The sequence below is a fragment of the Rhamphochromis longiceps genome, linkage group LG7, assembly GCF_057381845.1.
Source record: "Rhamphochromis longiceps isolate RC_006_pf linkage group LG7, R_longiceps_female_GT1.1, whole genome shotgun sequence".
NCBI classification, from domain to species: domain Eukaryota; kingdom Metazoa; phylum Chordata; class Actinopteri; order Cichliformes; family Cichlidae; genus Rhamphochromis; species Rhamphochromis longiceps.
In genome coordinates, this window is record NC_140563.1 from 1,317,115 (window position 1) to 1,330,213 (window position 13,099).

The window sequence follows — 13,099 nt, forward strand, 5'->3', positions numbered from 1 at the left end:
GGTGATGCTGTGATTCAATGTATTCTGTTTCATCGGGCCTTTGTACACCCTAACCTTAACCCTTTACTGTACAAACACAGACAACCTTTGCACAGTCGTGGGGCCTGCAGAGGCACTGAATCGGGTTAGTCATTTGTTCGACACCGACTTGATCTACGCATGTCTGTGCCATCATAGGCAAGCAAATGTCTGCTATCACTGTTGCCACAGAACATAATGGTACCTATGATGCCTACTTCACTTTTAATTTAATATATAGAAATGCAAATATTTAAAATTGTACTTTTTGTTTTAATGTTTAACTGACAAAAGTTTAAAAAAAGAAAAACAATGGATGCCTGTATTAGGACTGTTTTTACAACTTCAGATATTTATTCTTGGATTTGCATGATTCACAATATTGGAAAAATACTGCATTTCAAACCATCTTTTTAAAAATGTTGTACTGGTACTTGGAGCAGCTCCACCCACTTTCCTTTGATTGGCTGCTCCTCGGAAATCAAAGGTTTGAATATTATGTGGGTGGGCGTGATGTACTCCTGAGACGGTCGCATCAATGGGATCCATTTTTTCCCCAAGCTATTTGTAATCAGTTAGACCTGGTAAAACTGTAAATGTCTCATTATACAGGCAGAGGATGTCTGGGCTTCTTTGTGCCGCTCTCCACAGACTCCGCCCCCACAACCTGAACCTGGATGAGCTGTAGAAAACGGATGGATGGATACCATCACATAAAAATATATAAGCTTTCTGTAATTAATATTTAGAATATTTCTGTATTTTTAAGAGACAGTAAATTAAAATACATGTTGTAGATTTAACATAATTTTCATTTTTAAGGACAAACATGTTGAATAAATAGTATTTAAACATGAAAAGATAATGAAATACATATGTACTACAATAAAAATCTTTAATCCATGTTTAAGGTAAGAAGATGAAATATGAGCCCATAAAACTATCAAAATACAAAACAAGAAACTACAAATCAAATCAAATCACTTTTATTGTCACATCACATGTGCAGGCACACTGGCACAGCACATGCGAGTGAAATTCTTGTGTGCGAGCCCCACAAGCAACAGAGATGTGCAAACACAACAACACAAACGAGCAAAATACAAGAATGGCCAACCTGAAACTAATAAATATATGTACAATATATAATAGTGTATGCATTTCTGGATGTGTATACTAAATATTTTCCTGTGTGTGTGTGTGTGTGTGTGTGTGTGTGTGTGTGTGTGTGTGTGTGTGTGTATACACATTTTTACAAATTAAATAGTAAAAAAAAAAAAAAAAAAAAAAAAAAATAATAATAATAATAATAATAAAATATATAAAATATACAGAGTTGAATATGTGCAAAACAGTGGCGTTACTGTACAGTATGGAGTGCATAATGTTGAAGTTCCAGTAGTGAAGCTGAGGTGTCTATGACGTGTTCAGCAGTCTGATGGCCTGGTGGAAGAAGCTGTCTCTCAGTCTGCTGGTTCGGGACCGGATGCTGCAGAACCTCCTTCCTGATGGAAGCAGTCTGAACAGTTTATGCTGGGGTGACTGGAGTCCTTGATGATCCTCCCCGCTTTCCTCAGGCACCGCTTCCTGTAGATGTCTTGGAGGGAGGGAAGCTCACCTCCAATTATCCGTTCAGAGCACCGCACTACTCGCTGGAGAGCTTTGCAGTTGTAGGCGGTGCTGTTGCCATACCAGGTGGTGATGCATCCAGTGAGGATGCTCTCAATGGCACAGTGATAGAAGGTCCTGAGGATGCGGGGGCTCATGCCAAATCTTTTCAGTCTCCTGAGAAAGAAGAGGCGCTGCTGCGCCTTCTTCACTGTTTTGTTTGTGTGTACTGACCACGTAAGATCCTCAGCCAGATGTACTCCAAGGACCCGGAAGCTGCTCACTCTCTCCACAGCAGCGCCGTTGATGGTGATGGGGGTGTGTACTTCTCTGCACCTCCGGAAGTCCACTATCAACTCCTTTGTCTTTGCGACGTTGAGGGTGAGATGGTTGTCTTGACACCAGTGGGTCAGGGCGCTGACCTCCTCCCTGTAAGCCGTCTCATCACAGTTGGTGATAAGACCCACCACTGTAGTGTCGTCCGCAAACTTCACAATGTTTGTTTAACAACCGAAAGTTATTATTATTATTATATCAAGTGAAAAAACTAATGATGTTATTTTTATTTGTATTTATAATAACTTCTGTGAAATGATGAAATTAAAAATTGTCTGTTAACCCATTTTAAGTTAAAGTGTTTCTTACCATCAAAATCTATAAAGACCTGTAATTCGGGCTGATGTAAAGACTATACATGTGTTTTGTGAGTTTTTAAATCTGGGACAGTTGTAAATGAGTTTCTGTTAATGTCTGAAAACCAGGAAGATCTGCTGAACAACCAATAACTAAAATTAATTGTCACAAAAGATGACCTCAAAAAAGAGTCTGCATAACCATGAGAGTGTAAAACAACACACACAAATCTGGGTTGTAATGGATTTATTGTTTCACTTCTATGAGAGAAAACACTCTTTATTAACACAATGATGGGTGTGGTGCGGTCAGCTGAGCGCACCATCCGCTCCGAGCTCCCTGACCTGCACTCAATCTACAGCAGGCGGTGCTGGACCAAGGCCAGGAAGATGGTGAAGGACCTCAGCCATCCCAACAACAGACTGTTCTCTCTGCTGAGGTCAGGAAAGCGATTCCGCTCCCTGAAGACCAACACAGAGAGACTGAGGAGGAGCTTCTTCCCGCAGGCGATACGGTCTCTCAATCACACCACCACACAGTCCTGACCCACACATACAGTTCTTACACACACACTGGACTTTCTGGACATTGTTTTCACTTCATCACTTAAATCACTTTAAGCATGTTTGCACTGCACAAGACATAATGTGGATCGCACAACACTGGTCACTATATTCTTCATTTCCAGTTAATACTTGTACAGCTGCTGTTATTGTGTATATATTTATTTATATTTCTTCATACATTCTTATTTAGTTCTATATTGTGTATTTTGTTGTACAGTTATTTTATTTTCAACTTTAATTTATATATTTATCTTTTATCTTATTCTTCCCAGTTAAATTTACCCTTCATTCTAATTTGTGTTGTACAGTTATTTCATTTTTAACCTTAATTTATATTTTATTCCTTCCTAGTTAAATTTACCCTTTTTAATTTTTCATATTTATTTCCTATCTTATTCATAGCCTTTTCCTTTTTTGTTCTCTTTAGGTCACGAGCAGTTGTCCAAGCATTTCACTACATATCGTACCGTGTATGACTGTGTACGTGACAAATAAAATTTGAATTTGAATTTGATTTGATTCACATCCACACATCTTTTTTTTTTTCCAAATTAGATGTTGGATGACTGTTGGTCAGGTTTTTTTTATATAGCTCCAAATCACACAAAGCGTTGCCTCAGGGTAGACCCTGCAGTATTTGGGAAAATCTAATACATAGTTTAGAGACTAATTAAGGATCAAACCCTATGTTGGGATAGGTGCACTCGCCCAATTTATGTATATTTTACTTTTGTGACTGTTGACTTTAAGGCAGCAGAAATTTATTTTTATTCAATTCTAAGTATGCCTCTATTTTTATCTGAGTCACTGAGCTACAGCGTCGGCACACCATCTCACTGTGGTGTCCTGAGTTGGATCTTCATGCTAAAAGGTTTGGGAGTTAAGGTGATCCCGTAGACCGGACTGAAGTCTGGTTCTCCTGCGTCCTCGGGCCAGATGAACTGATATCTCATCAGCAGAGTCACCATGATGAGGAAGAGCTCCATACGAGCCAGACCCTCTCCGAGACAAATCCGAGGACCTGAGACATTAAAAAAGGTCTCAGTACCATGTAGTTCACATATTTGACAACATATTACAACCCTGTCTCTGCTGCTGCTCCAAGTAAGATTTGTCTATGCTCTTGTACCTGCAGAGAAAGGCATGAAAGCCTCTGGTTTAACAAACTCTCCTTGGTCATTTAGGAAGTTTTCTGGGTTGAATTCATGAGGGAATTTCCACTGTCCGTCCTCGTTGAGTACTGAGGTCAGATTCTGGGTAATTACTGTACCCTGAAAAAACACCAAAACAATAAAAGACATTAAGAAAACTCTTCATTGCCTCTATTCCTAAAACCTATATAGCCGGTTGCCTCTTACCCTGGGAATGGAATATCCCATGAGCTCTGTGTTCCTGGTGGTGCAGTGGAAGACGCTGAGAGGAACAGTGTTGGCAACCCTCTGTACTTCATGAATCACTGCCTGGATTAAGACATGTTTTATGTAGCATAGAGCAAAAGACAAACAGTGCAGGCTCACTAGTACTAGCAGTTATCTAGTTTCTCTCTATAAAGAGATTGTAATGAATGAATGATTACAACAGCTATCCAAATCAATGGCTTCAATCAATGACAAAGCAAACTTTGTCCGAAGCCTCTCCCAGATGTTATAAGGTGAGAAGCATAAGGTCCATTGCAAAGCATTTGTCTCCGTCTTCATGTTTAATGTGAGTCTTCTTGTCTCTGTCTTTAGTATGTCTTCTATCCTTGAAAGTTGTGCATTGTCAACACTAGGGGTGCAACAATACATGTGTTTGTATTGAACTGTTGGATACAGTGCTTTCGGTTCGGTACGCATATGTATCGAACAATACAAAATTTTTCATTTATTTTATCAACTTTTCTTCTGATGATGCTGTCTGTGTTGAGAGTTCAGTGGATCTGCGTTTGACTACTCCGCCTAGGCTGCATTGTCGAGCACAGATCCACTAAGCACCGCCCATATGCATTCACTCAAGCTAGCGAGACAGAAGTTAAGCTCGTTGCAACATGGCAACTGCCTCAACGCTACCCGAAATTGAACCTCCCGCACCATCGTTCAGATCTGGCGTTTGGAACTATTTTGGTTTTCATGTGAAGCATGACCCTGATGGTAAACACGTCATGGACAAAAGTACAACAGTATGTTGGATTGTGTCACGCAATGCTCAATTCCATCGGTGGGAACACAACGAATATGACTGCACATTTATGTCGACATCACCCTAGTGCAAAGACAAGTGGAAGCAGACAAAAACAACAACAAGCACACATGCTACAAACTCTACCCGAGTCATTTAGACAGCCGTTAGCACATGGTTATAAGAGGGCAAAAGAAATAGACAGGGCAATTGCAACTTTTATTGCTGTCAATGACAGCGTGCAGCAAACAATCAGACAGCATTCAAGATGTGGCTTCAGTCTCGCAACGATGGCGACTATCAACACTACAGGGCCCTTCAATCGGCCACGAAGAAGGCAATAGTAGCGGCAAAGGCGTCACATTATAACAAACTCTACAAAGAACTGGACATGCCTGGGGGAGCGAACAAAATCTACCGCCTCGCCAGAAACCGCCATCGAGCAACGCAGGACATCGGCCAGGTCAAACACATCAAGGATGCCAACCATCAGATCCTCCATGACCTGCCCATCATTCTCAAACGTTGGAGCAAGTATTTCTCAATTACCGCCCAATTCGACTCCTGTGCCACACCATGAAGATTTTCGAGCTGATCATCAACGCCAGGCTGCAAGAAATCATCACAATAACGCCCAACCAGTGTGGCTTCGTCAAAGGATGCGGCACAATAGATGCCATCTATGAGGCCCGCCTGCTGTTGGAGAAGCACCGAGAGAAGAAGACCATCTATATGGTCTTCCTCGACCAGGAAAAGGCTTTCGACCGAGTCCCTCATGACCTGATCTGGCACTCTCTGCGATCACACAGGGTCCCCGAGGCCTACGTCAATTGGATCAAGCTCTTGTACAGAAATGTGACCAGCAGAGTCAGAAGCCCAGTGGGAACATCACCACCTTTCAACATCACTGTGGGCGTGCACCACGGCTCCGTGCTGTCCCCGCTTGTCTTCATCCTCTGCATGGACACTGCGACCGCTGACCTCCAAGCTCCCCACCCTTGGACACTCCTCAATGCTGATGATGTCTTCCTCGCAGCTGAATCTCGAATGGAGCTGCAACACCAAACATAGCAATGGAAGACACGCCTGATTGAGTACGGGCTGAGGTTGAAAAAAACTGAGTACTTAGAAGCCGGCCCCCAAACCGACAGCACCTGGCAAGAGTATCTCACTTCAAGTACCTCGGATCAATGATCAGCAACGATGGCGACATCCTGCCAGACGTACGAGCCAGGATTAATGCGGCCTGGATGAAGTGAAGCCAAGTCAATGGTGTCCTGTGCGACCGACGAATGCCTGACCGCCTCAAGTCGAAGATCTACAAGAGCGTTGTGCACCCTGTGGCCATTTACGGATCAGTGTTGGCCAGCCGCCGCAAAGCACAAACAGGCCCTTCACACAATGGAAATGCGGATGCTGCGATAGTGCCTGGGCCTGACACGATGGGACCACGTCACGAACATCGACATCAGAAAGCGGCTGGGCATCGCACCAATTACGGAGAAGATGCAAGGAGCGCGACTGCGATGGTACGGGCATGTGGTCAGAAGTGACAAAAAATTGGTGGCAAGAACAGCACTGCGACTCAGCCCCCAAGGCCGGCGACCAAGGGGCAGACCAAAAAGGCGATGGATGGACCGAATTAAAGACGACGTAAAGATTGGCGCCAACCTGAACGACGCCCTTGAGCGTGCTGAGTGGAGGCGGCTTTGCAGAAAAGCGGACCCCGTAGAGCGGAAATAACACTGGGAGGAAGAAGATTATTTTGTTGTTTCAGCAGCATTTAATTGAAAAACTGTACTTTTGAGGTAAAAGAAATATTTATAATTCTAATAAATTGCAAATGAAAAAAGGCATGAACATTTTTTTGTATCGAAAAAATATCAAACCATGACACCAAAGTGTCGAACCGAACCATCAATTTTGTGTATTGTCGCACGCCTAGTCGACACATAAATGCTTCTGTTTTTGTTTTGTTTTGTATCTGTAAGCAGACCATAGCAAAAAAATTTGTAACTTGTGTAAATATCTTTTACAAACACAAATCCTTTTTACACACTCACAAATTCTCCTCTATAGATGCGGAAACATAAAACTTTCAGATATTTGGGTTTACAAGGTTAAAAAATATTTATGACCAAAATTTGAGCCCACATAATCTAATAAACAATGAACCGTAACTGGGAAACCTAGAAGCTTATAACTAAATGAACTTAAACGCAAACCATCAACATAAATGAAAACTCAAAACGCTGGCTCGATCATGACAATACTACAGCGACATAACCAGTCGAAATGTTCAGTCTGCAATACCCTGCATTTGGGTCTTCTTGTCTTCATTGTAAAATATGAGTAAACATATGACCAGACATATGTTGTATGATTTGTACCTGCACGTAGGGCATATTGTGTCTATCTTCAAAACTGGCGCGGTCCTTCCCGTCTAACACTCGGTCTATCTCGTGCTGACATCGTTCTGTGGGAGATGTTGCATCATACAATGTGTTGTAAAGAAAGTCAAAAACAAATGTTACATAACAAACAACAGTTAATGATATTTAAAGAGAAAATGAAAATTAGCAATGTGGTAAATGCCACGAGTGAATGATGAACTAAACATAGGATTAGTCAAGTTTTTAATAATGGGTGCTTTTCATTTGCTGTAATTCTGCATTGTTTTTCGACACCCTAACTCATCATCGTACTTGTAGCGTCTAGCAAACAGAACCTGGCAGATGATGTTGGAGGCTGCATTATGAAACATAACCTTAGGGCTCATTGTTTTACCTGTAGGAGACATAATGAAACAAGACAGCACTGTACGAGAGTACAAATCAATATTCTGAAACCAACAGCACTGTGCAAAACTGTTGCGTGAACCCATCGATGAACATACCAACGTTCTTTTCCAGGGTACTGATGATGTGTTTGATCTCGTCATGAATTCTCTCCTCCATTGAATTCTTTCCCAGACCAAAGTTCCTCAAAGTCATCAAAGCAAAGCGACGCTGTTCCCTCCACTTAGAGCCATAATCTGCCATAATGACTCCTACAACAGGTTGAGCAACATAAAGAAGAAAGAACTCAAAAATGTTCCCTGTTCCAAAGCTCTCCAACCTCTTGGCCTAAAACGTAAGTGAACAATTGATCCTCACAGTGTAGTTTAAAGTCAGTAAAACATCAGCAACATCAACTTTCCCAGGTAGGAAACATAAACCACTGTGAGTCTGTTTCGCTTGTTTTGATGCACGCGAAAGTCACGACAGGGGCACTGGAGAAGCAGCAACAAAACACCCACCAAAACATACATTTGACTCTGAGTCGCACTTAGAATTTCTGATAAAGAAGATTTTACTATTATTCCATTATACCTCATATAACATATGATGTAAATTCTACCTTTCCCATCACTGAGCTCATTAATGAACAAGCCTTGAGGTCGTCCAGCAAAATCAGCAGCCTTGGTCACCATAGCCTCCTTCATGGCCTTTACACCATTGATGACTACAGCTGATTTACAACCGATGAAAATACTGTAGACATCTCCATAAGACTTCCTCAGCTGGGAGGAAACAAAATGACATGTTTGAAATCCATGCGTCACACCCTCAGATGAATATTACATTTTGAAGGGGCTTTAAACATGGTTCAAGGTTCAAGGTTCTTTATTTGTCACATGCATAGTTATACAAGTATAACACACAGTGAAATGTAGCCTGACACGCTCCTCGACATGTGCAAAAATGGGGGGGGGGGGGGGGGGGGGGGGGGGTAGAGGAAGAACATTATATATATATATACATACACATAGTATATACACCGGGTGAATGTGCAGTTGTAGCAGCAAGCAGGTGAATTCTGTACATTAATATGAATAGACATCTGACTATTTTACAGGATAGACAATATAAACATATTTAAAATTAAAGGAATTGAAATGTACATTGTGCCTTGGTTTAGTGTCTGGAAGAGTCCTGTCTCAGTCAATTATAGATGATGTGAGAGGGCGGGTGTGTGTGTTTAGGGCACGGATGGCTTGGGGATAGAAGCTCCTCTTGAGTCTCTCTGTCCTTGCCCGGAAGATGCTGAACCTTCTACCAGATTGCAGAAGTTGGAACAGTTTGTTGCCAGGATGGGACGGGTCCTTCAGTATCTGCGCTGCTCTAGTCCGGCATCTCCTGGTGTAGGTGTCCTGAAGCGGGGGGAGAGCAATCCTGCAGCAGCGTTCTGCTGTACGGATCACTCTCTGGAGAGCTTTTTGGTCCTTCACATATTTACCGACCAGAGGAATTAACATTTTATATGGTCTAAAGCAGCTATGAAAAAAATTAAATTAAATGTAATTTATGTCCTTAATATTTCTCTACTATGACCTGAAAATAGGACCCTGTGTACGCATCCTGCTAGACACAGCTTGTGGCATATTAGTAAAGCTATATTGACAAATTATACTCAATAAAATAATTGGTTTTTTGAAGCATATACTGCTCTTTTATTATTTTATATAAAGAAAAATAAAGATAACCCCCTTCACACATACAGAAAAACTCTGTTGGCAAATACTGACTTATCAAGAAGGTAAGGTCCAATCTGTATTGGCTGGGTAAATGCCAACTGTGCAGAGAGTCAGTTTTATACCAACAACATATTAGGCAATCACAGTAAAAAGGTAAGATCAGTACTGTTAACCCTTTAAGACCTACCATAGAACCAAGTCCGCCAGAGCTTATATTATATTTTTACATGCTGTGGAGCCATTTTTGGGAGCATTTCAAGTTGCTATACATCAATACAACCATTATAGCCCAGATTTTAATAATATGTCTGCATTAGGTGCATAGTAATTACATAAATTGCAAAAAAGTGCAATAAACTACAAAAAAAATTGAAAATCGTTTTTGCTTTTTAACATATATTTCTAGTTAGAGAAATTTAAGAGGCTTATCCCAAACAAGTTGCACAAGATAGTTTCCCACCACAGGAAATTTATTTTGATTGTCTTCATAGTTTTATTTTTGAAATACACCAATTTTTATACACTGCAGGAAAAACGAAAATAAATATTATACAACAAATTTGCAAAAAAGCAGCATGTGCATCAAAATAAACTATTTCCAGCAGTGCAATATGAGTCCTCAGCATCCCAGAAACGACACAGAAAGTCATAAAGTCAAACATAACTTTTAAAAACACCAGTATAGGCTCATGAGGCCCTGATGGTAAAAAAAAAAAAGCAAACTACATTTCCGCGAAAATGACGTCACTTCCGGTTTCGAAGAGGTAATGGCGGACATGCAAAAGTTCACGCTGACATCTATTCCAATGTAGGAAGTGTTATGAACAGCTGATTGGATGGCAAAGCGTGTTTCTGGAATATTATGTTTTTGTTGCTGCAAGTGCTTTTTATGCAGTTTTTGCAAAAAGTTATGTCAAAAGTTCGGCCGCTCCATCTTATTAGGGAAATTAGGACAAGCTGATGGCATAAGATGTACAGGGAGTGTAGAATTATTAGGCAAATGTATTTTGTCCACATCATCCTCTTCATGCATGTTGTCTTACTCCAAGCTGTATAGGCTCGAAAGCCTACTACCAATTAAGCATATTAGGTGATGTGCATCTCTGTAATGAGAAGGGGTGTGGTCTAATGACATCAACACCCTATATCAGGTGTGCATAATTATTAGGCAACGTCCTTTCCTTTGGCAAAATGGGTCAAAAGAAGGGCTTGACAGGCTCAGAAAAGTCAAAAACAGTGAGATATCTTGCAGAGGGATGCAGCAGTCTCAAAATTGCAAAGCTTCTGAAGCGTGATCATCGAACAATCAAGCGTTTCATTCAAAATAGTCAACAGGGTCGCAAGAAGCGTGTGGAAAAACCAAGGCGCATAATAACTGCCCATGAACTGAGAAAAGTCAAGCGTGCAGCTGCCAAGATGCCACTTGCCACCAGTTTGGCCATATTTCAGAGCTGCAACATCACTGGAGTGCCCAAAAGCACAAGGTGTGCAATACTCAGAGACATGGCCAAGGTAAGAAAGGCTGAAAGACGACCACCACTGAACAAGACACACAAGCTGAAACGTCAAGACTGGGCCAAGAAATATCTCAAGACTGGTTTTTCTAAGGTTTTATGGACTGATGAAATGAGAGTGAGTCTTGATGGGCCAGATGGATGGGCCCGTGGCTGGATTGGTAAAGGGCAGAGAGCTCCAGTCCCACTCAGACGCCAGCAAGGTGGAGGTGGAGTACTGGTTTGGGCTGGTATCATCAAAGATGAGCTTGTGGGGCCTTTTCGGGTTGAGGATGGAGTCAAGCTCAACTCCCAGTCCTACTGCCAGTTTCTGGAAGACACCTTCTTCAAGCAGTGGTACAGGAAGAAGTCTGCATCCTTCAAGCAAAACATGATTTTCATGCAGGACAATGCTCCATCACACGCGTCCAAGTACTCCACAGCGTGGCTGCAAGAAAGGGTATAAAAGAAGAAAAACTAATGACATGGCCTCCTTGTTCACCTGATCTGAACCCCATTGAGAACCTGTGGTCCATCATCAAATGTGAGATTTACAAGGAGGGAAAACAGTACACCTCTCTGAACAGTGTCTGGGAGGCTGTGGTTGCTGCTGCACGCAATGTTGATGGTGAACAGATCAAAACACTGACAGAATCCATGGATGGCAGGCTTTTGAGTGTCCTTGCAAAGAAAGGTGGCTATATTGGTCTCTGATTTGTTTTTGTTTTGTTTTTGAATGTCAGAAATGTATATTTGTGAATGTGGAGATGTTATATTGGTTTCACTGGTAAAAATAAATAATTGAAATGGGTATATATTTGTTTTTTGTTAAGTTGCCTAATAATTATGCACAGTAATAGTCACCTGCACACACAGATATCCCCCTAAAATAGCTCAAACTAAAAACAAACTAAAAACTACTTCCAAAAACATTCAGCTTTGATATTAATGAGTTTTTTGGGTTCATTGAGAACATGGTTGTTGTTCAATAATAAAATTATTCCTCAGAAATACAACTTGCCTAATAATTCTGCACTCCCTGTATTATTGTTATGCATGGCCCGGCGATATGAGCCGCTAATAATATACAAACTACAGATCCCATAATGCAGCGCTGCAGCCTCCTTGCCGAACGCTAGGCTAGCTGGGAACATTCCCGCTTCAATCAAGTCAAACTTCTGTTATTGCGAAGCTAGCCGCTCACAATGGTGGAGAGAAAAGTTGATTCTGAAAGCAGAGCCTTTCAGCACCAGTGGGATGGCCGAGAGATCTAAATAAAGTGCTGAAACGCCCGCATCACCCTATGCGTACCATAGAGGAGGTAGCCGCGCAAATGCCTAACTCCACAGTCTTTTCTGTCCTGGATGCAAAATGCTCCTTTTAGCAGAAAACTCTTGACCACAAATCATCCATGCTCACGACTTTCAGCTCTCCATTTGGCAGATTCTGCTTTCTCAGAATGCCGTATGAAAGAAACTCAGCCAGCGAGGTGTTCCAGCGTGCAATGGAGCAGATCTTTGCTGGATACCCCTGTGCTATCATTGTCTACAACATAATCATTGGTGGAAGAGATATGAACGAGCATGAACAGAATCTCAGAAAGGTACTCGACCGTGCAAGGGAAGTCAAGCTGAGACTCAACCCCCTGAAGTGCAAATTTCGACTCAAAGAAGTCTGTTATGTTGGACATGTCTTCACAAGCAAGGGCTTAAAGCCTGATCCAGCAAAGACCAAAGCAATCAAGGAGATGCCCACACCTGAAAACGTCACAGCTCTCCAGCTCTCGGTCACAGCTCCTCTTCTTAGGGATGATTACAGTTTTTCTCGATTGCTTAAACACTATAACCAGGCTTTTAAACTAAAATTTCAAAACCGTAACGCTATTTTTCAAAAAGCTCACCCATTTCCCTGAACTATAAACACTATTCCCTGCTTTGACACATGAGTCAAATTTGGTGAACTGTTACTGCAAAACTCTACACACAAATCCCTACATTTTTCAGTGCTTACACCATGTAGTCATTTAGAAAGCACTAGCATTCAATAATGTTAACTTAAGTCAGCATAGCTTGAGCTCAATTAGCACACAATTAACCAGGTGGAAACAC

General features: G+C 41.6%; 1 protein-coding gene across 1 annotated transcript; it reads right to left on the reverse strand.

Annotated features, from left to right (window-relative positions):
* Positions 1 to 2,497: 2,497 nt before the first annotated feature.
* On the reverse strand, positions 2,498 to 12,533 carry LOC146664452 (cytochrome P450 2D26-like). The gene is made up of 8 exons (XM_085411493.1): positions 12,411 to 12,533; positions 8,382 to 8,544; positions 7,879 to 8,031; positions 7,676 to 7,769; positions 7,373 to 7,481; positions 4,184 to 4,285; positions 3,955 to 4,096; positions 2,498 to 3,846 (listed from the first exon to the last, which is right to left on the reverse strand). Exons 1-8 carry the CDS (start codon positions 12,531 to 12,533, stop codon positions 3,659 to 3,661), a joined length of 1,074 nt encoding a protein of 357 aa, XP_085267619.1. The 3' UTR covers positions 2,498 to 3,658.
* Positions 12,534 to 13,099: the final 566 nt, after the last annotated feature.